The sequence below is a fragment of the Curcuma longa genome, chromosome 11, assembly GCF_044706935.1.
Source record: "Curcuma longa cultivar G26 ecotype Majalengka, Jawa Barat chromosome 11, ITB_CL_G26_1.1, whole genome shotgun sequence".
NCBI classification, from domain to species: Eukaryota; Viridiplantae; Streptophyta; class Magnoliopsida; order Zingiberales; family Zingiberaceae; genus Curcuma; species Curcuma longa.
Genome location: NC_133871.1, coordinates 23,697,028 through 23,719,780, shown reverse-complemented (window position 1 = coordinate 23,719,780; position 22,753 = coordinate 23,697,028). Strand labels below are relative to the sequence as shown.

Below are 22,753 nucleotides of genomic sequence, written 5' to 3'. Positions count from 1 at the left end.
CTAAAACCTAATTTAGTTAATTTAACTCATGCTTTCTTCAACTAGATTTGTGGGAAGACTTGTGTTATAAGTCGATTGATTCAGAAGGTCAAGATCCGATTCTATTAGACGACACGTCAGATAGAAGAATTGACTCTAGGGCTGACTGACTTGGTTCCACGCTCTGACTTCATTTTGCACTCATGCTCCTAACTTTGAAAAGGTGATTAGGCCTCGATTAGGTGTATTATTTCCATTGACTCGGCAACCAGCTCAGATAACAATTTAGGGGGCGCTTGGTATACATTCGGTAATGGGAATGTGTATTATTTCCATTGAGGGGTTAATGGCAATGGGAATGATTACCGAATTTTTGGTGCTTGGTATAGATACTGGAATGGGAATGAGAATCAGTCCAACGAGTTCGCCGTCGATGTTGTTGTACTTGAAGTCGTCGAGCACGGTGACGCGGCAGTCGTGGGAGGAGAGGAGGCGGAGGTGGAGGGGATGGGCGAGGAGAAGCAGGTCGCCCCATCCCTTTTTCTCCCACATGTACTCCACAGAGAAGGGTCGGGTGAAGGAGGCTTCGTCGGAGATCGGATAGCAAGCGCTGAACCGATCGAGGACTAGCTCATAGGCGGGATCAGGGAGAGCTGCGAGGCGCACGACACCGACAAAGCCCGGGGCGAAGAGCAGCGAGTTGCCCTGCTGCGCTAGGAGTAGCAGAGGAAGGTCTTGGCCGCTGTTGAGGAGGAGAGTGTGCTTGGTGAAGGAGGCGTTGGCGGAGACGTCGATGAAGGCATTGACGGAGGAGATGGAGATAGCGGTGGCGGCGGTAGTGGTGGAGCAGGTGACGAAGGGGCTTCCGCGGACGAGAAAGAAGCAAAGCGAAGGGGGAAAAAGTTGCGCAGATGGGAATGAGTTTGATAACCAGGGGAGGGGTAGGTTATGAAATCAGGGATATCAAATCCTTATTTTGATTTTCATTCCCGTCTACCAAGCATTAAGAATGGGAATGAAATAGATTTCATTCCCATTCCTCTCTCCTAAACCCGCCTACCAAGCGCCTCCTTAATGTCCAACTCGATATCTAGCTCAACTCAGTGATTCCGCGCCTTGACCTCTTGTAGAGTCCAACTCCGGTTTGACACCCGACTTCGAGCTCCGAGTCCAAACTGCTCCATCGAATCTCCCCCAGCCATATCAAGCCCTGCCTCGCCCTCAAGGGCTGTCTCAATTGACCTCGGCTCGGGCTTTCTCTACTACCTGCTCTCCACCAACTCAGTGCCCTTATGTCGTATTCAATTGACTTTACTTGTTTCATTCTCTCATTTAGCTTGGTAAGTCATCGTCAGAAAGACGCGTGAAATAATATGATATCTTGAGTAGTTTATCTATCTCATTAATGTGGCAGGATAGCACAGTGATGCCGTATTAGACATGAATGATAAGACTCTTCCCTACTGTAGCAACAATAGGATGCTCTCCTTATCGATGATGAAATATCTTCTTATAGATTTTTCACTGATGAAATATTCTCTTAATCTATGGACATTTTGATATGACATCTTTCTCCTTCGTAATTTTATATAACTCCCCTGCCTCTCAAGAATACAGGTACGTGTACATAGAACTAACAAACATCATCCTCTTCTGCCTTTCTTCTCCATCTGACCATCTCCAAGCAAGGTCTGACACGAGTGTCAGAGCGATTGAGTGAAGACACCTCTGGCCTCTGTTTTCATTCTTTTCCTCCTTCTTGCGGCTCAGAGCTTGGTGGCACGTCAGAGTTCATCGCCCTCTTCCTTCCTTCGTTGTTCATGGATCCCTTCTTTGATCATCAATTCTTTCAGTCCAGTGTCAGACGACTCATCCTGAAGACTTCTCAAACAGGAACAGTAGTAAAGCAAATAGAGAAAAATGGAGATTAAGGTTGAAGCGGCCTCGCCTCCGTTTCCTCTGCCCTTCCTGTTCCTCTTTCAAAGCTGGAATAAAGAAGGAAGAAGAAGAAGCTTCCTGATGACAGTGTTGAGACAGCCCTCGCCGCTGAGGAGATAATGTATCAGAGAAATAACTATTAGAGACGGTCACAGGAAGAGAAATTTGACAGAGCGAAGGGAGGAAAAAAACAGTTTCAGGTTCTGGTGTTAAGGATGAGGGAGAGTTAATGCTGCAGAAATCTGGTTGTAGAGATCCGATGTCGGAAAGAAAACAGAACAAGGAATAAGAAGAAAGGAGGAGATTCGACGAACGACTTTAAGGGAGGGAGATTCTTTACGAAGAAAAGAAAAACAAAAAAAGAAAAAAGAGTAAAAGTTTAATTACCTTAAATTTAAAAAATAAACTGAAACGTAGGGTAACTAAAATAATTATAAGTTTTTCGTAACGAGCCGGATTGTGATTTTCTTTTTAAAAAAATAATTCAAATTTTAAAAAACTAAATGTAAATGCAATATATTTTAAGCTTTGTTTATGAATTATGACACGTGCTTACGTCCACACGTCAAATCCAAACATAGTCACGGACAACAGAGAAGCACCTAAATCTTTTGTTTTAGTTCTTTACGTAATTCTTCTAATTAAATGCTAAAAGTTATTTGAGATTGCTAAAAGTTATTAAAAATGAAGTTTTTCAAGTATATTTTCTACGCGCTTGTTGTTTTCCAACGCGATTGAAGGCGGAGATTTTGATTTTTGACCTCCCGATTCCTCGCTCTTCTGATTTATCTTTCCCTGGAGGTCGATCGAATGAGAGACCGACCTCTGGCGCAGTAGCCATGGCGGAGGCCGGTGAAACTGGAGAAGCCGCGTCGGGCGACGTGAAGCTTGAGCACACTCCTACTTGGATTGTGGCCTGTGTTTGCTTCGTTATCATCCTCGTTTCGCTTCTTGTAGAGCGTCTCCTCCACCACCTCGGAAAGGTCGCTTTTTTTTTCTCTCCTTTTCTTTTTTTTTTGCGAACTCTTCATTGTGTAATTTGACAATGTTGTTTCAGGTTCTCAAGAGGAAGAACCAGAAGCCGCTCTTCGACGCCCTCCAGAAGGTCAAAGAAGGTGTTTTTCGATGTCATTTCCTTCTTTCTCCCCAAATCGGTTGGTTTTGTGTGTTGTCTTTCTTGAAAACAGAAAGTCGGGTGGTTTTTTTTTGGCCAGAGTTGATGCTTCTGGGGTTCATTTCTCTGTTGCTCACGGTGCTTCAAGGTGCGATCCAAAAGATCTGCATCCCCGAAGAATGGATCCACCACATGCTTCCCTGCAAGAGGGAGGACTCCGCTGACAGCCATGGTACTTCCCACTTCCAGATTGTGTTTTCTGCTGGCGTCTTTGGAGGCCGTCGAAGACTGCTCTCCGGCGATGAATCGGGGTCAGACCATTGCTTGAGAAAGGTTTCTCCGTTTCAACTTCATGTTTGTTTGTTTTGTTTCATGTAATCGTGTTTCTATCTGAATTTTTACTTGTTGTTAACAAGAATTTCGAGGATGGTCTGTGGGCATGCCACTAACTCTCCTTATTCCAGGTTCTACCATTTCATGAAAGACTGATCGATGTTTTGACGACTTCTGTGTATAGCGACATTTAGAGTTCCCTAATATGTCGCACTTTGATTGTATGCAAAATACGGATGGCTTAAACGCTGATGTTTCAGTTCTCAGAACCTTTAGACTTTGTCCTGATCCTATCATAATTTGTGTTTTCTTTGGATGAATAAACGCTAGATGTAACTTGAGTCTTGTCAATGATGGTTTTGTAAATTTCTTTGCAAAAGATCACTTCCATGTCGGTCCTTTTAAATCTGTGATCTTCAGAAAAAGTTTTTGTTCTTTTATACACTCACTTCCTGTTCTCAGAGAAGATTATTGCTTGCCCATTAATGACATGCCTTTTTATTCGTCAAAATAAAAAAGCTCCATTCATGTTATGATGCATGCACATACAATTTTTATAGCTCATTTGCTATGTATATCCTTCTGTTAATCCATTATCCTTCCTTCAGACTGTTATGCAGTATGCACTAATATGCAGTATGCTTTATGATTTTCCTGGTTCATTCTATGCAGGGAAAAGTTCCATTGATGTCTCTTGAGGCGATACATCAACTTCATATCTTTATTTTTGTACTGGCAATTACTCATGTCTCTTTTAGTGCCCTGACTATGCTTTTAGGAGGAGCAAGGGTATAAAATTCCATTAATTTGCTTCTTAGTTGTTAATAGATATTCACAAAAGAGATTACATGACGGATCACTAGCTCTAACCACCCACTTTTTTTTATCAGATTCATCAATGGAAACATTGGGAGGAATCTATCCAGGAAGAAATCAAAGAACATGGTATTTTTGGGGCCTTCAGCTTGATTGTGAATATGGCATCTATCTTAAGGATCTAAAACAAGTAGAATGCAAGATTTCACTTGGTCTGTTTCTCCAAGCTTGATAGTTACTAATCGTATCATCTGTAGGTGTAGCTCCAGAAAAGGTCAGGCATGTGGATCAATTTCAATTCATCAAAGACCGCTTCAATGGTATTGGTGCAGTCTCAGTGATCATAAGTTGGTTGGTAAGTTATGATCATTCCTCGGGACATACTTTATATTGAACTGTGTGTTTGTCATGTATTCCTCTTACTTAGAACTGATTATATATTTCTTACTAGCTAAATGATATACATATATTTTTTTGTTGAACTTGGGACATTGGGGCTTCAAATCAGAGGATCTGAAATGGCACTTTCTTTGTTCTGAAAACTCGGTGTAGATTTCATCTTAGGTCTCCAACATTTTATGCTGCGAATAAGATATAAAAATGGCCATCTAAATTTCCCTCAACTCAACTGCGAGTCTGGACTCTACTGTTAGTGGTATCAATCTTTTTCTGTCTCTTCTTTGAGCACAAAAATTTACCCATATGTTAACTAAACATATTGTTGTACTTTGAACTGTGCTATTCCATTGATTCAGTATTCTCAGTCATTCTACTTCCGAACTCAGTATTATGTGGAATGATTTGTAAGATTCTTCTGGAGACCTCTCAATGAGGTGTAAAACCTAACCTTCATCAACTATGCCAATGCTTTAAATCTCTTCAGACATTGAATTTCTCTTTTGCTTGTGTCAAAGTTTACTCTCTTCTTCTCAGTGCTTGGAGCTTTTAGTATCTTTTACCAACAATTGGAAGTCATACCATCGGAATTATCTTGAAGGCGATTCTGTGATTCATCTAAGAAACTAGCACTAACCTCAGAATAAATTGGAGGTGATTCTATGATTCACCTAAGAAACTAGCATTGACCTAATCTAATTTTTTGTATGAATCATAATGAGATTATTATTATTATTATTCATTAGGATTTTTTTCATTTTAAGTTACTATCAGTTTCTTAGGAAGATATTTCTTACATTTGAGAATGGCAGTATGGCTCCATTTAGTGGGTTGTTGTTGCAGTGGAAATCTTCCTTCTCTTGTGTATACCTTAACTATGCATATAATATCTTGTGTCATAATGCTCTAACATTCATTAATCAGCTGACTGGAAGATATGCTGAAAACGATACTCCTTTTTCCTTTTTCAGCACTCATTTGTCAAACAGTTCTATGGGTCGGTGACAAAATCTGATTACACCACCATGAGACTGGGTTTCATCATGGTAATCAGTTCTTTTTTTTTGTTGCATAATGTCCACATTAAAAGTGTTAATCGCAGATTTACATTTTTATAGTTAAGCCAAACTGATTTTGGGACTACAAGCTTTTTCTATTTAATCTTTGAATCCTCCTCCAATTTTAGACTCATTGCAAAGCCAATCCAAAGTTTCACTTCCACAAGTATATGATTAGGGCACTCGAAGCTGATTTTAAGAAAGTTGTTGGTATAAGGTAATTGAAATCATAAAGCTATTTTTGACACTTAACCAATTCATGGAACTTATCAGTTTAAACAATAATTTTAAAATTATTCTACTATTGGGTCCTTATATTTCTCTTTCTTTTCAGCTGGTATCTCTGGGTGTTTGTCATCATTTTCTTGTTGCTGAATATTAATGGTAAGATACCGTCTAGAACTTTTTCTTTAGAAGTGAATGTTTTCTTTTGTTTTTTTAGTAGGTTTAGATACAATTTTCAAGATTGTGCAAATTTATGTAGGAATTTTCCTTAGGTTCTTTTGAAATACCAAAGATTTTTTGTGCTGCAAATATTCTAAGGTATAAATAAGATGGAATAAGAAATTAGCCAAAAATTTTACAAAGTTGGCAATCTCTTCTATGGCTATTTGTTTTTTATTCACTAAAATGAATGCATATGGACATCTTTGAGCTCCTACTATGTATTCTGTGAAGAACAAGCTAAGCTATTAAAAGGTGGTAGGCAATCAATGTATTGCCCATTTGGATTTCTCCGTTATTCAGGGTTCCTTCAACTGAGCTTATGCATTCACAAATTGGACTAAACCAACTTGTTTTTCTTGTGCAGGTTGGCACACATATTTTTGGATATCATTCATTCCTCTTATTGTAAGTATTTCTTTCACATAACTTGTAGTTTATGTACATTTGCCATATCCCATGGTTGGCATCTTAGATCCGTTTGAAAACATTTTCCGCGTTTTTCAATCTGAAAATAAGACATCAATGGGAAAAAAATTCCTAGTCCTTGGAAAATATTTTAAACAAACATATTTTACATGAAACAAATGGACCCTTGGTGAGAGCCATTCGTATATGACCAGTACTTGAGTGTCAGGAGACTTGCTGTTCCTTAGCACGTATTAATCTTAACTTGTTTTTGTACTTCGGCAGCTTCTGCTTGCTATCGGCACTAAACTGGAGCATGTAATTACCCAGTTGGCCCATGATGTTGCTGAAAAACATTCTGCAATTCAAGGAGATTTGGTTGTTAAACCCTCCAATGATCACTTTTGGTTCCGCCGACCACGAATTGTCCTATACTTGATACACTTCATCCTGTTTCAAAATGCCTTTGAAATTGCATTTTTCTTCTGGATCTTTGTAAGCAACCTATAACAGTCCATTTCAAGCATCATAAAGACGGGAAACTAACAGATTGATGTTGTCATGCAGACCACGTATGGTTTTGATTCATGCATCATGGATCATGTTGGTTTTATAGTCCCCAGACTTATAATGGGGTAGGTTGAATTATCTATCTACCTTTTTTTGATTCATTCATGATTGCTTTTGTTTTTGGCTCTAAATCTAGATGGTTTTTTTCATGTAGGGTCATCATTCAACTTCTCTGCAGCTACAGCACACTGCCTCTCTATGCTATTGTCACCCAGGTACAACGATACACTTGAAACCCCCTTAATCTAGTACTAATAGATTGTTAACAGTAATGAAACTACTAACTTTTGTTTGTGTTAAAGATGGGGAGTTATTTCAAAAAAGCTATTTTCTATGAGCATGTGCAAGAGGGGCTTCTAGGTTGGCCGCAGAAGGTAAAGAAGCGCAAGGTTGGAAAGCCGGGCAATGGTCTCACCAAAACAAATAAAAGTGAGGATGAATCTTCGAGGCTGGTTGAGATGCAAAGTCAGGATGGACAGAGAACAGAGATCGACATAGAAGAAGGAAGACCTGGGATTAACTAGATTGAATATATCTATGATCAGATAGTTTTACAGCACACGCACACATATATGTATATTTTCCCAATGTTATGCTATCAAATTGATCAATATTATATATCTTGTTGTATGAGTAGAAATTGAACCAAAGCTTGACTGCTTTGAGTTGGTGTTTCATGTTTCAGAGTTTTCCTTTTTGAGATAAGGGAAATATATCGATGTGTTCATCTTAATTTTGGATTTGTTTTGTCTCTATGAAGGATAGTTCACGCTTATTGCCAATTTTAATTTTGTTAATTGTCCTGTTTGTTTTGCATGCCTTAAAAGTTTAGTTAGATGGAAGTATCTATAGTTCTTACAACTTGTTTGCAAATCAAGTTTTATATTAAATTATATTTCAATTCGTATATCGACTAAATATTAATTAATATGCTAGAAATTGTATTTGTGGCCTATTTACGTTGGAGGAGATGGAAGGAGAGGTGAGACACAAGTTTCATTTACCCGAATAATTTAGTAAACCAACACTTTTGCTCTCACCTTCCAGGTATAATAAATAAAGCACTGTGGAAATCCAATCACTTCCACCTTATTGGTGCAAGTCCAATCAATCATTTTGCCTCCAGAAAATGTTCTCAGGCACTAGAGTTTATGTTACCAAAATAAAAAAGGAATGCGAGATACACTTGCTAGATACCTCAAAAAAAAAAAACAAATTGTACTATTCAAAGAAATTAATAGGTCCTAAAGATAATGCTTCTTGACTTGAGCTGCGTATTGAAAACTCAGATTGATCTTGAATGCCTAGTAGTAAGGCTCCAGGCTCCATAATGAAAATTAATCTGATTATGTAGTATTCATTCTTCAGCAGCACTAGCAGCACTTAGATCGACGCTGAGATCGAGAGTCTGTAGAGAACAATAGATTCTAAGAACTTGCACAATAAAACAATGATGAAATATATGAAAAACTACAAAAAAAAAAAACTGGAGGGGTATTATTTATGAACTTAGTTGTTTCTCTGGTTGATAGTACACCAAGCATCATGAGAGGAGTGCGTGTGGGAATCAAAATTTATGAGCATCATTTGGAAAGTATTACCTTTCCAGTGATCGCTGTATACATGTAAAGCACGTCCATCACAGTCGATTCGAAGTGGGTGGTTGAATCGTAACTCTGCAGTTGATGGACTTGTTCAAACAACTTGAATTTAGAATGTTTCACAGAACCAATACCGTGTAAAGAACACTTACAGTTGAGATGAAACAATTATCAACCGATGGATCATTGGCCGGCTCATATCTGTCATACGTGTCGAAAAATATCTCATCTACTGGTCCAAGAAGATCAATCCCAGGCTTCAGTTCCACCTCGGGATTGTCAGTCTCAGCTTCTGTCAAGACAAAGGCAATGAACTTCCCTTTGGGGGCAACATTGTGCGAGTAAGAACAACAGAAGAGATACCTGCCATGCTCCAATGAATGATAATCATGATAAATTGGACATATGTGAATGCAGAACAAATATAGCAAAAATACAGCGAATGAAAAGAGAGGTTCTAACAATGATATGATACTCACATGTCAGACTTGCGTCCAATTTGCTTTTGAGGTAATATAACTTGCGCTGAGTGGTTCTCATTGGTATTTGGGATAGGATGGCTCATAATGGCAATCGCCCTTGCAACCTTTCCAACTTTTTTAACCTATCAATCAAAAGCCACTTAAGATGTTATGTCACTTAATTTTTTCCCCATGATTACGGTTATGATGGATCTACGGCAACAAGAAATTATGTGCTTTGTTCAACAACTAAAGAAAATCTACCTTATTTGGCAAGTAGGAAGGATCACACACAACTTTCTTGCATCGAGCTGTTTCTCCATCCGAAGTCACACCACAAGCTTTCCCTTCTGTATCAAATTCAACCTGAAAATAACACAGTATGCAATGACAAAAGAAAACAATGCAATAACTCAGGCATGACAATGCTAGAGCGACAAAAATAGCAATATATACTTTTATATGGTTTTGCATTAAAGCAATGACAAAATGAGATGCCCAAAGCACACCTTGCATTCTGGTTTATTCAACATATATGTCCCACCATAAACAGCACTAAGGCGTGCAAAAGACTGTAAATTCAGAGAAAATTTGGGATTATTGCAAGAATCTTACATTAAAATAGATTGAAGAGTTCTGACTAACCTGCGGTAGCTCTCCTAAACCATATAGAGGATAGATGTAGGGTGAGCCCCCTTGAAAACGTATAAGAGACTCGGCATACAGCTAGTAGATATACATTCAAAGTTAGTAGAAAATTCTGACAGCGATTAACAGCGTTAGGGGATAGTATCCAACTTCTAGGTTACAAGGTCAATTCAGACAGCAATTACCTTCATCCTTTTCACAGTATCAAGTGCAGGCTCATTTAGATAACGATCATCTCTATGAAGTGCCAAAGCATGGCCAATAAAATCAATTGTGTTGTCATCCAAGCCGTATTTTCTGACCAATATAGAGAGTTTTAAGTTAGTTTTTAGCATGAGAAACTGGGTAGTTTGTTCTGATAGAATCAGGAAAAAAAGATGCTCTTAAAACAAAAGCTGCCAGCAAGCAAGACATCTCTGTAATGGAGAGTCAGTGAACCAAGAATTTTCCTAGTGTAAATAATGTAGATAACAGACCTAGATTTATTGGAAGACAGGCCTATGCCCTAAAATGATTATAGTTTGAAGCTAGTAGGCATTAATGATCCAAAAATGGACAAGTGATTCAAATTTCACCTTCCTGAGTAAGACACTGAATCTCTTAGATATTGGTCATTAGTTTTCACTCTTCAACTCAAGCACCTGAGGTAGCTGCATGCATCCTATCAAATAATGAAATGAATTTGAAGTTCAGCTTCCAGACATGGTCTTAAGCAAACACTATATTGGTGGGCAAGGAAGCTCATACTTGTATGCTTCCAATTTGGTCCCAATATATGAGTTTAGTACAAGAATCCAGCTTCAGTCTCCTTTCTCCACTGTATGCAACTCCTAAAGCTGCTAGCTTGATTGGAGAGTTCTCGTTGGTCATCAATGGCATCAGCATCAAGTAAATCTTTTTTTTAGGTTTGTGTGTATTACAGCTTAAAATTATTTATTTTCATGTGTAAGAAACCATATGGGCTAATCCATACAAATTTAAAACAAGTACAATCCTTCTTGCCATCGAGCAAGTTGTCCTTGAAAAAAAAAACATTCTAAGATTGTCACTTAAGGTACTAAACCTCCTTAAAAAACGTACACGCATATTGGATGAAGAAAATGCTGTTTAAACTTTCATCAGAATCAAAATCTTGTCCAATCTCTCGCATGTAAAAAAGAGTATTCATGTGACAATCTAAGACAAACTTATGTACAAGAAGATCCATTTTAGAATAGCAGACTACTGAAATCCACATCCATAAATGCTCGAATTACATTAAGGATATCTGTTTTGAGTATCCTTAATATCAATCTTAAAGAATAAGATAGAGAGAGCTAGCATGTCATGCAATTCCTAGTTGTTTTTACCAGATACTCCAGAAAATCACAAGGAATTTTTAAGGATCTAACTAATCAAATTTAAAAGAATGGATACCCACGAGATAAGTTCTTTTGTTGTTAGTCTTGTCAGGTCCAATCCTTCATGTGTTTTTGGATCACTCTCATTATAATTTTGCACATAGATGAAAAATTTCCGAGCTCGTCGCTTTTCAAATAAGCCCATTAATGGTGATTTTAGTGCTTCCATATCATTGGCAGGAACCTTGTGAACCTATTATAATAGGTGTAGAAGATACTGGTTTTAGGCATTCTGAGATACCAAAAAATTTGACTAGGTGCAACATATTAAAAATAAATAAAAATAAATACCTTTCCTTTATTAAAGACGTAACTTCCATCTACAGCCTTGAATGATAAATATTTTGTGACATCAGTATGTATCAGAGTGCGTACTAAAGTACCATTAGCCATCATAAACTAACCAACCAAAAAGGACACAAATTAGCATATGAAGATTGAGATTTCTGCAGAGATACTCACAATGAGAGATTTGTCAAAGTGATACTCATAACGAGAGATTTGCCAAAGAGAGTCTAGAAACATTCTTAATTTAAAAAACCAACAACATAAGGTTTTTTTGCTTATATTATATTACAGATTGCTCAACTGTTGATTAATTAATTTCACAGGACTAGGGAACTTTGAAAATACTAGAAACCACATGAGATGTAAACTAAGAGGTGACATGAATATGTATTTGAATGATTATAATGTGTTTAACATCGTACTAATGCTTTACTTCCCTGTAATATCCAAACAAAGGAAATTTCAAGCCAACACTATGTTTTTTCTACGAAGGAAGGAAACTAAGAAGAAATGGCGTTCCAGAAAAAATTTCCCAGCAACACAAAAACTTGGCAGTTATCAATAAGACCAAAGCATCAATCAGAAACAAACAACAAAAAGAAAACCTTCGGAATCATGTCAACATTGTATTCTCTGCTAGGGCCCAGACTTGCCGGAGGCTTATCACTACCTCTGAACCTTTTCCACAGCTGCCAATGAAAATGAGATTTTGGTAAGCTCAAGGAAACAATAGACATCTAATGCTCTATTACTTTGCATAACCGGTAACTGAAGTTAAGATAAGCATTGTCATAATCATCAAATAGTACATAGAATCTTCCATGTATAATTTCATTTTTCTGCAAAGGAGAAGAAGACATTTTCATCTTTGAGGGAATTGCAGGGCATGAGAGGCATGTGGCTTTTTATTCATTAATATTTTCAAATAAGCATGATACCATAACATGAGAGTGCTGAGAAACATCATTTCGAAATATTTAAGCACATCCAAGCATTGTTTTCTAAATTTATTGTCTAGTGTAAGCAACTCCAAATTCTTACTTCGATGAGATAGAGTGACGTTGACTCTCCTCCATAGTAGTCATTTCTATCCATATGAAGAACCTAACAATAGATAGAAGCAATTTGTTTTTAGCAGAATGATAAAATGTTTCTAGCAAACTAATAAACTGCTGTTAACACACACAAAAAAAAAGACTTTTCACACTTTTTCCATAGAAAAAAAAATCATGTTGATACACTATTGATCTGTTGACAGAAGCTAGGCTGTATATTATCTAAATGGAGTGTAAAAAAACAAAACTGGTGTCAGAAGTTCCTTTCTCTAACATCCAACCTTGAACTTATTAAGAATCAAATTATTATACATGTTTACTGAAAACCACTGTTGGAATAATCAAGTTTTTTACTCAGATTCTCAGGGATCTTCTTTTGACACCTGATCTTGGATTTCTTAAGAACTAAAAACAGAAGATTCAATGAATTAACTTATGGTACTACTTAAACAAAAAAAACAAACAAATTATATGCCTCAATAAAATCTAATTGTATTCAGTGCAACTGTCACAAGGTTATGGAACTACCAAAAGGTTTGATAGGAAAGGAAACAAACTTTACACAAGGGAAAATTCCCTCTATCATGGATATTGAGTCAAAAATCAGAATCATTGAATATATGATATAACATTTGGAGAAACTCCTAGGTTCCAAAATGTCTGCCCTAGTGGAATGGACTGCCATACCTTTTGGCTTAAGTACATTGCAATCATGGGTAGTATATTCCCATTTGGTTGTTAAAAAAATCAAGAACAAAATCATAAAACAAACTTCCCTTTCAAATATCTTAATAAAAGAAATCTCAATGTTGCACCCAAAATAACATTGTCCCTATTTGAAGGTCAACAATTCTAAATACAATAAAATTCTCACGCATTTGCACCTACTGGAAACTTTCTTAGAGGAATGAAAGAAGCTGGCATTTCAGAGCCACACACTTCAATATGTCAAGACATCCCCATCATTACACCACATCAAACATTTTATTTTCAAGCCACATCCAAATATGACAGAGAACTCATTAGGTATTAGGTTCACAAAAACCAGCAAAATAGAAGTCCAAAAATACCAGTCACTGACCAAAATTCCAGTAAAAACAGAATATATTAAAAAACAAATCAATTTATTAATAAACAGTTTATGCCAAGAAAGACCAAAATTATCTATCATAACAATATGACAAAATGTTCTGTGATTGCTACAACAGAAATAGAAAAGGACAAAACTAAACTAATAATCAGGCAGTAAATGTGCTGAATGTAAGAGTATTAGTATCACTAAGGCTGTATGAACAGTGGAACAACACTGCGAAGAAATCACAATTAAATTAATTTTTCTACCAGTATTTAATCAGTTCAACGTACCATTTTATCAGGTTAAACACAAATTACGGTATATTGGACATATTGTCTTCAAACATAAACAACATGCCATTGAAGACATTCTTAAACAAGAGTTCCAGATCAAACAGAGAAGTACCCTTAAAAGGGAAAAAGAAAATCGAGATACAATCTTCAAGGTAAATTCACTCAACTTAAGAGAAATTTAATGGTTCATTGACGTACACGCAACACATAAGTGCAAAAAATATACAAAGATGACGCTAATCAGAAAACAGGAAATGCGAGGCCAAATTTTGATAACACAACTGCTACTGCTAAAAGTAGACGATCGCAACCAGGATTGCAAACACACGATTCAACCGAACCCTAGGAAACTAATGACATCAGAACAACGGGGTGGAGAGAAGAGACCTTGAGGCGATCGACGGAGAGGAGGCCGCTGAGGATGCATTCCTTGAGTCCGGTCCCGAGGACGATTACGTCGTATTCCTCATCCATAGTGAGGAAGCAGGTGATCTATCTCCAAAAGATGGAATCGAGATCGAGATCAAGAAGAAGATCCTGACCGGTAACGAGAGAAGTGATCGTTCGCCGTTGGAACAGGAACCACTCTTTAAATCCAACAAAAGTTAGGGGCAAAATGCATATATGCCATCTTTTTTTTAATATTGCAGAGCAACTGATTTATTTAAAGCGACAGTCTTGATTTTTTTTTTTTCTTTCCATTTTTACGCTGTCAAGCCTTCTCCATAAATATGTCCAAAATTTAGGAGATTAATATAAAAATCTAGAAATATATTTGTAAATTAAAATTTCCCCAAAATTTAAATTAATTCAATTCCATTTGATTCATTCAGGATTATATCAATGGTCCAACGTGCAGTAAGTTACGAGACATATCCTTTTTTTTTAATAAAGGGAAGTAAATGAATACTAATTTTTAAAATGCCTAGTCTGCATCAGATAATTAATTGGGTTCATAAAAATCTAGAAACATATTTGTAAATGTAAAAAAAAGTGAAAAAGAAAAGCTCATCGCTATCCCTCATGTCTGACACCCAAAATGGCAAAACTTCACTTTCTTCTGATAGTCCTTTCAATCATTTGTTTTTCTAGCACTCTATCGTCTCAAGGTGCTTAAATCATGTTTTAGTACCATTAAGAAACTTAAAGTGCATCCTTTCAAAAAATTATCATCTGATAACGTTGCCACATTGCAACTACAGATGCATTTCTGAATTTGTAGGTGGCACAGTCCCAAAGTCAAGTCACTTCAGCAAAAGATGGAGCTGTCGTCAGTTACTGGCACACCACGAAAAGGCCACATTAGCTTGGAGACCTCGTACATGAATAGATTGACCAACGTCGTTCTGCCTAAAATTAAACCAGAAACTGTAAATGTCAAGTAAGATCAGCACAATCATTCAGTTGAAATGAAGACAAAATTAGACATGGATACCTTTGGGCTTTGATTCACCTTGGCAAATTGTTTGTTAACAAGTTTTGGTGCTTTGAACTCATGCTGTCTGAGAATTGCACTGGAAAAATAGAGTTGTTTCAGAAACTAAGATAATAATTAGCCACTTATGGTTTATAGGTTCATAGTCATTGTTAAGGAAAGAGAATATTTAATAAACTCCTGTAGTTTTGCATTTATTTTGGTCATCTCTGATTCTTTCCAGATCCACCTCCTGTATTTTCTCAATCGACCTTGATACCATACCATCTATGCATTCCCCCATTTATATTAATTACCATTTTCAGAGTATCTCTTCTATAACAAAAGGATCATCTGTCAAGATAATATTTTCTTGCCAAAGTTAAGTTTACTCGGCATCAAAATCATTAATTCACTATCAATCCTCATCTAATCTTCATCAAGAGATTGGCATCAACCTCCCTCTTAACCTTCTTTCGCATCATCTTGTGGACCTCTTCCTTTGCATAATGACTTGCTATCTGCATTTTGTGAGGTGGATTCTGCCATGTATGGTATTATATGTCTTCCTTCTCATCATCTAGTAAGGCATGCAAATTCGTCGACCATGTGGATTGTCCAATCTTGTGTTAAGTTATACCCTGGAATCCATGGACATGACTTAACATCCCGAAGTTTGTGTATATGATCTCGGGCTTGGTGTGTCATATAATCCGTGATTTTCCAGCATCTTTAGTTTGAGAGGGTATCAATGGTGAACAAAAAAACATCTAAGGTAGCTCAAGAAATAGTCTAAGATGATTTTAAAAGAAACCAAACCAAATTGAATAAGAGAATGAATGGTGCATCAACATTTGTAATCAAACATGGATGTATTTTCTTACCGCTTAGGAAGATTAATCCTTTGAGTAGATCCACTTCATCCAGGTTTTAAAGCAATGTCTACCCAGATGCTCAGGTAAATCGGCCTGTGTTACATGTTTAAAACAAAAAATATTAAGAATGGCCCTATAGTTGTGAATTTTGTGCAAGGTTTTGAATATAATTATTGAATCCTACATCAGCATCTAGCTACAAGGTATCTTGTCATGGATGATAAAAACCCACATAACAACTACGAACACACACAAAAAAATTGATGAATATACATACAGTGTTCCATGCACAGGAAGAGTCATCTGTTGAAAGAAACCATCTGCTTCCTGAATTTTTAGTTTGCTCTGTTGTTCCCATGTCGATTGTCTCATCTAAATTGTCATCACCATAATGATGCTTTTTCCTCTTCTTCTTGTCCCTCTTCTTCTTCCTTTTACCAATGCTAGACCAAGTTTCAACGTCACTATCTGAATCGCACCCTTCTTCAGACCCATCAGCATGTACAAAAGAGTAGTCATCAGCCTTCCGGAAGCTTATCCCATTAGCATTGAATAAAGTTTCCCATGAATGTGCCGCCATGCACTCCTTTGATAAGCAATAGTAAAGAACCCAAGACAGAAGCCCAGCAAATTTTGTAGCTTCCTGCAGCTTCATGTTTTTGCATTCTTTAATGAAAGCCCAGTGTTCTGCATCACTAAGGGTTACTTTGGTTTTCAAAAGTGCACCTAACTTCTCTTTTTCTTCTTCGTGTTCTTCATCAGATACTAGGCGTAAGAGTTGTCTGCTGTTAGCAATAACAGCATTTAATAGTACAAGTTCGTCGAGAGATATCTGGTCACTGCATGCTGACAAAAGGATCTCGAGCCAACAAGAGGGTTTTGCATAATCTTGGCACCGGGCATTTAAGTTAATCTTCTCTCCGATGGTCTTCAAGAAAAAGAGGAGCCTTTCTTGGTCCAATAGAATTAGAAGGCTCTGGGAAAGTGAAGAAAATTCCTCCTCTAATATAAATTCTTCTATGATTTCCCATATCTCTTCTAGCTCTTCTTTATACATCATTTCTGAAAATTGATCAACAAAATATGTTGTATCGATTTTCAGAATCTCGCCATCTTTAACTGACTCTGCAAGTTCATCAGAGGACCAAAAATCAGGAACATAGTCAAGAAAATTCTTTATAGTTTGCAGAATGTCCAGATCCTGGAAGTAATGGGGCTTAGTGGCAACAACTGCAGGCGATTGTCCATGCTTTCCCTTCCACTCAAGCTCCTCCCAGTAAGCATCCCTATTTGCGAAAGCGTATAGAGATAATGCCCTAGCTCCTTTTCTATGACCTGATTCACCCACGCCAGCGAAGTGATCAAACCATAGTAATATGCGCCTGCCATTTCCTGCACGTCGAAGAAAAAAAAAACATGTTTGATACTGGATAAATTCAAAGATCAGATTCATCATGGCTAAGTATTATCAGCAATAAACATTGAGATTAAAGTTTGCACACTAGAATTGTTAATTACATAATGAATCAGCATTTCAAGCATAAATTTAGAATCAAAAAAATTTGTAGGTGGTATGAGAAGAAAACAAGAGTGCAGTCTGACATTGTACGAGAGACACAAGTATAAACCATCGAGAGTGACCTAGAAAATGTCCAAAGAGTTGAGTTTTGCAACAAACCAGTGAAATGAAAGACCTAGGCACAAGCAACGCTTACCTTGGAAGAACTTCTCCAACAGGTAGCATTTCCTTGCGAGGATACGCCCTGCGGTCCGTGGCCGCTTCTCAAAGATCATCTGCAGAATCCGAGGAGCCACATCCAGCTTGGATCGCTCGAGCCTCAGGAGCTCAATGAACAGAGAGAGCTGGTCTTTCCGATCGATGGAGTGGAAGGAAGAGACGGTTTTGCAGAGCCATAGGCGAGCCTCGTACCGGCCACACGTAGAGATCAGTGACCTCAGAATCGATTCAAGATTTCGGAGAAGAGAGAGTGTTTCCTCCACGACGTCTCTATTTCCAGAAGCAACATCGTCGTCACCGGTGTATGATGGTGGTTTCCTCAAGAACAACGGAAGCATCTCAGGATCAAATAGCGGGAATAGCTGGAACCCTAAGCGCTTCGGGGACGGAGTAAGAGGGAGGAGGAAGAGAAACAGAGAGGAAACAGGTCACAAGTATACTCTCATAGTCCATTACTTAAAATAATTTGTTAAATAAATAATCTTAATAACAAAGATTGTTCCTGTGGTCGTGCCGGAGTGGTTATCGGGCATGACTAGAAATCATGTGGGCTCTGCCCGCGCAGGTTCGAATCCTGCCGACCACGTCATTTCTAGGATTTTAAAATTATCTGATTTTTTAAAACAAAAATATATTAGAGACGAGTGATTTATAAAAAAGGATTTATTTATAATATGTAAAGGATCACATTCAATTAGAAGTAGTCAGAAATATTGCACTATAATAATAGACAAAAGCATTCATTTTATAAAATGTTAATAGATTTTTTAAAATGCTTTCTCAATATCAAATGTTCTTTCATTATTAAAAATATTATGTATTTTTTGAATAATTTGGGCGGTAAATAAAATATTTAAAAAGATTTAGATTTTAACAAATTTTGAGGGGTATTTTGAAAATGTCATCCAAGGTAGGTAGGGGTGTAATCGAATCGAGCTGAGTCGAACAGTAAAAGGCTCGAGCTCGGTTCGTTTTTCCTAAGTTCGAGTTCGGCTCGAATTCGATTCGAGCTTTAATTCTTAAGCTCGAGCTCGGCTCGTAATGAAATTAAATAGTTTGCGAACGGCTCGAGCTCGGCTCGAAAAAGGCTCATTTTAAAGTTAAACGAATTTAGTTCGAGCTTGGTTCGAAAATAGCTCATTTAAAAGTTAAACGAACTTAGCTCGATAATATATAATATTTATAATTCATCTAATATATATATATATATATATATATATATATATATATATATATATATATATATATATATATATATATATATATTCGTGAATCTCTTAACAAACACGTTCGTGAGCCTTTAAACGAACATGTTCGCGAACACGTTCGTGAGCCTTTAAACAAACATGTTCGCGAGCTCACGAACCAAATACGGTTAAGCTCGAGCTCGGCTCGATAATATTTTCGAGCTCGAAATCAGGCTCGAGCTCGGCTCGTTAACTTAATCGAATGAACTCAAACAAATTTTTTTTCGAACCGAGACTCGAATAGCTCGTGAGCAGCTTGGCTCGTTTACACCCCTAAATGTAGAGGCATGTTAGGACCTAATTTGAACGGACTCAGGGAGACCAATGGGCCGGGCTTAACCAAAATTGTCACCTCTCATAGTGTTTACTTGGGGAGGAAGAGGCAATTGAAAAAGGAATTCGATGAGCTAGTAGATAAGATAGAGGATAAAACACACTCCAAAATTTCATACCGTATCAAATAGTAAAGTTAAAATCCGTCATTATAATAAATTATCAAAACTTAATACTAAACATAAACAATATCCTACGTGTCATTATGTTAACATATCGATAATCAATATTCATTGATATACTATAACCTTAGTCAATACATAATGAGATGATGTTATATAATTATTTTTTTAATTTGTATTTATACAAAGTAATGTTAAAATTATATTATTCAAAATGAAATATAGTGTTGAAATAGAAAATAGTATTTTTTTCATCTCCATGATATGAAAATAATATTATGAAAAAGATTAATAGATTTTATGTGGGAGTCACACTCCACCAATTAATGGATAGAAAAAAACTAACCTAATTGATCAGGAGACAAAGAAATAAATTCGATTAAGTTAGGAGAACTAACATCACTTATTAAGTAGCTACCCATGTGGACCGCATTTATTAATATAAGAATATTTTTTCTTTAAAATTTTTGGATTGCAAATTTTCTATAAAAAGCAAAATGAAAGTAGATATTTTCTTCTTTAATAAGTTTAAAAAAAACAAAAAAAGAGAAACTTATGAAATAAATGATAATCTTTCAGAGATCTAATTCCTTATGTATAATTGATCCAATTAAAAAAATATTAGTACAAGCTATTCTGCTATATGAATATTTGCTATGGTATGATGAACTAATCATCATACAATGGCTTCTATGTTTTCATCATTCCCACGTTTATGTGCTAATTAAGATTAATATGTAAAGGATTTAATTAATCATTCTCGTTCTCATTCTAGTGTCTACTACACCTACACCAAAGCATTGACTTTAGTAGTTGTTTATTTGTTCAAATCAATTTCTCAATGATTGAGGTAATATATGTAGGCAATAGGTTTGAATATTGACTCAATATAAATATGTCTTAGTTGAATTAGGGTTAGGTATCCTAACTTTGTAAAAATAAACCAAAATTATAACAACAATTCATATTATATCATATTAATTATGTCATATAAATGATTAGCTTTATTAGAAAATAAAAACTATCAAAAAATGATATTAGCGTCAATAAATTCATATGCAATATTAAGGCGAGCGAGCATCCGGCTAGTGACCGACAGCTGTCACGTACACGACAGATGCTTCGGAATATTCGGACAATGCCACGTCACTCCCGTGAATCGTGGGCAGAACTGACAGACTCACCACGTGGCTGGTCCCACAATCGGGCGGGCTCTTTCCCACCACTCGTTTCACCCGTGATTCACGCGCCACGACACGACACGAGATGCAGGTGACGAAATTTTCCAGGATCGCCCAGGTGACGAAATTTTCCAGGATCGCCCACCGAACGATTTAAGGGCGTGGGGCCCAAGGCAACGAACCAATAATACGGCAAGTAGTGAAAATTGTTGATTTTAATGTTACTAGAAAAAGAATTGCTATAATAAAACGTGGTGGTTCTCTTGAGTGTGAAAGGCATTGTGTTCTCATTGCCATCACCATGCGTTGATGCATTCCAGTGTCAACATCATCATAGCCGTCATTGTCATCCGTTCCCATTTCAATCCGCGTTTAAAATGCCGGCGTCCATGGAAGCAGCCGAAACTGGAGAGAAAGAGAGCGATGGGAGGCCAATGCTCCGAATCGGATTGCGCTAAGGAGAGGAAGGAGGAGGAGGAGGAGGAGGAGCGGAAGATCGTGGCGGAGGAGGTTGAGGAAGATGAGGAGGAGGAGGAGGAGGAGGAGGTGATTCTGTGGAGAGGAAGGCAGGTGGAGGAGCAGTGGCCGCGAAAGGGCGGCGGGGTGATGCTTGAGGGGTACGTCGACGCGGAGGACGGCGGGGAGGACGGGTCGGGCGTTGTGGGGAGAGCGAAGAGCCTGACGGACGAGGATCTGGAGGAGCTCAAGGGGTGCCTCGACCTAGGGTTTGGGTTCAGCTACGAGGAGATTCCCGATCTATGCAACACACTTCCGGCGCTCGAGCTTTGCTACTCCATGAGTCAGAGGTTCTTAGATGAGCGGCAGAACAGGTCCATCGATCGTTCGTCTTCGGGCGAGTCTGTGGATCTTTGCCCGACGCCGCCAGCGCCTCCCATCGCCAACTGGAAGATCTCTAGCCCAGGTAAAAGGAAAACTGTTCTGATGCCAAAACAAAACAAAACAAAAGCAAAAAAAGAACAAAAGAAAAAAAAAGTTATGTTTATTGAAGAATTTGTATCTCTTCAAAGTAACTTTTTGATTCCGATTACTATGGTGCATTATCTGATCCTATCTTCACTTTCAATCTGACCAGGAGATGATCCTGATGAAGTTAAAGCCAGACTGAAGTATTGGGCCCAAGCTGTGGCATGCACCATCAGATTATGCAATTAGGATTGCATTTTTTTTAGCTCTTGCAATGTTTGGAGGAATTCATCAAGCTAAATAGTCTGACTGATCGATTGAATTCTCTGCTTGTTACTGCTATGATTATGTTGGGAGGGAGTTCGCTGTTGGAATTACACCACAGTGGAAATTGAGGCATCAAAGAAGAGTAGAGGAAAGTACAAAAGAATGCGATCGAGATGGTGATGCTCTGAGGTCCAAAGATCAACAAGATATCTGAGTTGCATTTCTGCAAACAAGTGTATGTTTCTATTGAAATAGAGATTTTGCATCAGTTTTGCATGTTGTAACTTGAATGAAAATAAACACTAGAGTAGAGGTTGTTCCAAATAATGTGGATAGTTCGCATGTCCTTCCTCCTCCTTGTTATTTTTTCGACTATTTTTCACTGCATGTTAGTCCAGTTGGCAAACAATTGTGTGAAGCTCTCTGGTCGCAAGGAAAAGAGGGCAGTGCTCCCTCATGCTCTAAAGTCTGTTCATCTTATGCTGCAAAGATAACTTTGGCAGAGATTTATTCTTCCTTACTTAGAAAAGGTATAGACATTGGTGACATCTGGATACATCATCACTGAAATTGCTCATTAAAAGGGATCCATGTTGAATCTATTGTATGAAGTTTTATCTTGCATTTTGTAAGAGATTATTTTTACTATTCAAACTTGGAACCTCAAGTATATGATAATAATTTTATCATTGTGTCAAGGCTTCCCTTTCACGTGTTCATTATTGTATTAAAACATTAATGATTGATTGGTTGGCATGCACCTCTTTTCCTATCT

The 22,753-nt window shown here is 37.4% G+C and overlaps 4 protein-coding genes and 1 non-coding gene across 7 annotated transcripts; 3 read left to right on the top strand and 2 right to left on the bottom strand.

Annotated features, from left to right (window-relative positions):
• Positions 1–2,615: 2,615 nt before the first annotated feature.
• LOC141837994 (MLO-like protein 1) lies at positions 2,616–7,789 on the top strand. The gene is made up of 14 exons (XM_074725370.1): positions 2,616–2,900; positions 2,975–3,032; positions 3,132–3,364; positions 4,037–4,153; positions 4,255–4,309; positions 4,438–4,535; positions 5,548–5,622; positions 5,763–5,851; positions 5,969–6,018; positions 6,446–6,486; positions 6,772–6,981; positions 7,054–7,121; positions 7,211–7,271; positions 7,359–7,789. The coding sequence occupies exons 1-14, from the start codon at positions 2,757–2,759 to the stop codon at positions 7,578–7,580; spliced, it is 1,521 nt and encodes a 506-aa protein (XP_074581471.1). The 5' UTR covers positions 2,616–2,756; the 3' UTR covers positions 7,581–7,789.
• Positions 7,790–8,170: 381 nt separating this feature from the next.
• On the bottom strand, positions 8,171–14,393 carry LOC141837995 (guanosine nucleotide diphosphate dissociation inhibitor 2-like). The gene is made up of 13 exons (XM_074725371.1): positions 14,265–14,393; positions 12,496–12,558; positions 12,060–12,143; positions 11,458–11,565; positions 11,187–11,359; positions 9,952–10,063; positions 9,764–9,844; positions 9,628–9,690; positions 9,383–9,484; positions 9,137–9,261; positions 8,810–9,020; positions 8,658–8,732; positions 8,171–8,464 (listed from the first exon to the last, which is right to left on the bottom strand). The coding sequence occupies exons 1-13, from the start codon at positions 14,349–14,351 to the stop codon at positions 8,414–8,416; spliced, it is 1,335 nt and encodes a 444-aa protein (XP_074581472.1). The 5' UTR covers positions 14,352–14,393; the 3' UTR covers positions 8,171–8,413.
• A 499-nt stretch (positions 14,394–14,892) lies between these two features.
• LOC141840868 (uncharacterized) lies at positions 14,893–18,285 on the bottom strand. 3 transcript variants are annotated; one of them, XM_074728952.1, is made up of 5 exons: positions 17,882–18,285; positions 16,444–17,558; positions 16,176–16,259; positions 15,313–15,391; positions 14,893–15,245 (listed from the first exon to the last, which is right to left on the bottom strand). In XM_074728952.1, exons 1-3 carry the CDS (start codon positions 18,240–18,242, stop codon positions 16,188–16,190), a joined length of 1,548 nt encoding a protein of 515 aa, XP_074585053.1. In that variant the 5' UTR covers positions 18,243–18,285; the 3' UTR covers positions 14,893–15,245; positions 15,313–15,391; positions 16,176–16,187. The 3 variants fall into 3 exon arrangements, with proteins under 3 accessions (XP_074585053.1, XP_074585052.1, XP_074585054.1); XM_074728951.1 differs by having other exon boundaries at positions 14,893–15,227; XM_074728953.1 differs by having other exon boundaries at positions 14,893–15,223.
• A 123-nt stretch (positions 18,286–18,408) lies between these two features.
• On the top strand, positions 18,409–18,490 carry TRNAS-AGA (transfer RNA serine (anticodon AGA)). The gene has a single exon. It is a non-coding gene; the product is annotated as a tRNA-Ser (tRNA).
• Positions 18,491–21,210: 2,720 nt separating this feature from the next.
• Positions 21,211–22,509, top strand: LOC141840081 (uncharacterized). The gene is made up of 2 exons (XM_074727974.1): positions 21,211–21,709; positions 21,881–22,509. The coding sequence occupies exons 1-2, from the start codon at positions 21,211–21,213 to the stop codon at positions 21,958–21,960; spliced, it is 579 nt and encodes a 192-aa protein (XP_074584075.1). The 3' UTR covers positions 21,961–22,509.
• Positions 22,510–22,753: the final 244 nt, after the last annotated feature.

What these genes read in the sequence shown, in the direction of transcription:
- LOC141837995 (XM_074725371.1), bottom strand. Translation starts at nt 14,351, where the DNA reads ATGGATGAGGAATACGACGTAATCGTCCTCGGGACCGGACTCAAGGAA. An exon ending in ATACTGTGAAAAGGATGAAG is followed by an intron (nt 9,845 to 9,951) that starts GTAATTGCTGTC and finishes TATATCTACTAG; the next exon opens with CTGTATGCCGAGTCTCTTAT. An exon ending in ATAATTGTTTCATCTCAACT is followed by an intron (nt 8,733 to 8,809) that starts GTAAGTGTTCTT and finishes CATCAACTGCAG; the next exon opens with AGTTACGATTCAACCACCCA.
- LOC141837994 (XM_074725370.1), top strand. Translation starts at nt 2,757, where the DNA reads ATGGCGGAGGCCGGTGAAACTGGAGAAGCCGCGTCGGGCGACGTGAAG. An exon ending in TGCTTTTAGGAGGAGCAAGG is followed by an intron (nt 4,154 to 4,254) that starts GTATAAAATTCC and finishes TTTTTTTATCAG; the next exon opens with ATTCATCAATGGAAACATTG. An exon ending in CTTGTTGCTGAATATTAATG is followed by an intron (nt 6,019 to 6,445) that starts GTAAGATACCGT and finishes TTTCTTGTGCAG; the next exon opens with GTTGGCACACATATTTTTGG.
- LOC141840868 (XM_074728952.1), bottom strand. Translation starts at nt 18,242, where the DNA reads ATGCTTCCGTTGTTCTTGAGGAAACCACCATCATACACCGGTGACGAC. An exon ending in GTTGGAGAAGTTCTTCCAAG is followed by an intron (nt 17,559 to 17,881) that starts GTAAGCGTTGCT and finishes TTCGACGTGCAG; the next exon opens with GAAATGGCAGGCGCATATTA. An exon ending in CTTCCTGTGCATGGAACACT is followed by an intron (nt 16,260 to 16,443) that starts GTATGTATATTC and finishes CATGTAACACAG; the next exon opens with GCCGATTTACCTGAGCATCT.
- LOC141840081 (XM_074727974.1), top strand. Translation starts at nt 21,211, where the DNA reads ATGGGAGGCCAATGCTCCGAATCGGATTGCGCTAAGGAGAGGAAGGAG. An exon ending in CTGGAAGATCTCTAGCCCAG is followed by an intron (nt 21,710 to 21,880) that starts GTAAAAGGAAAA and finishes CAATCTGACCAG; the next exon opens with GAGATGATCCTGATGAAGTT.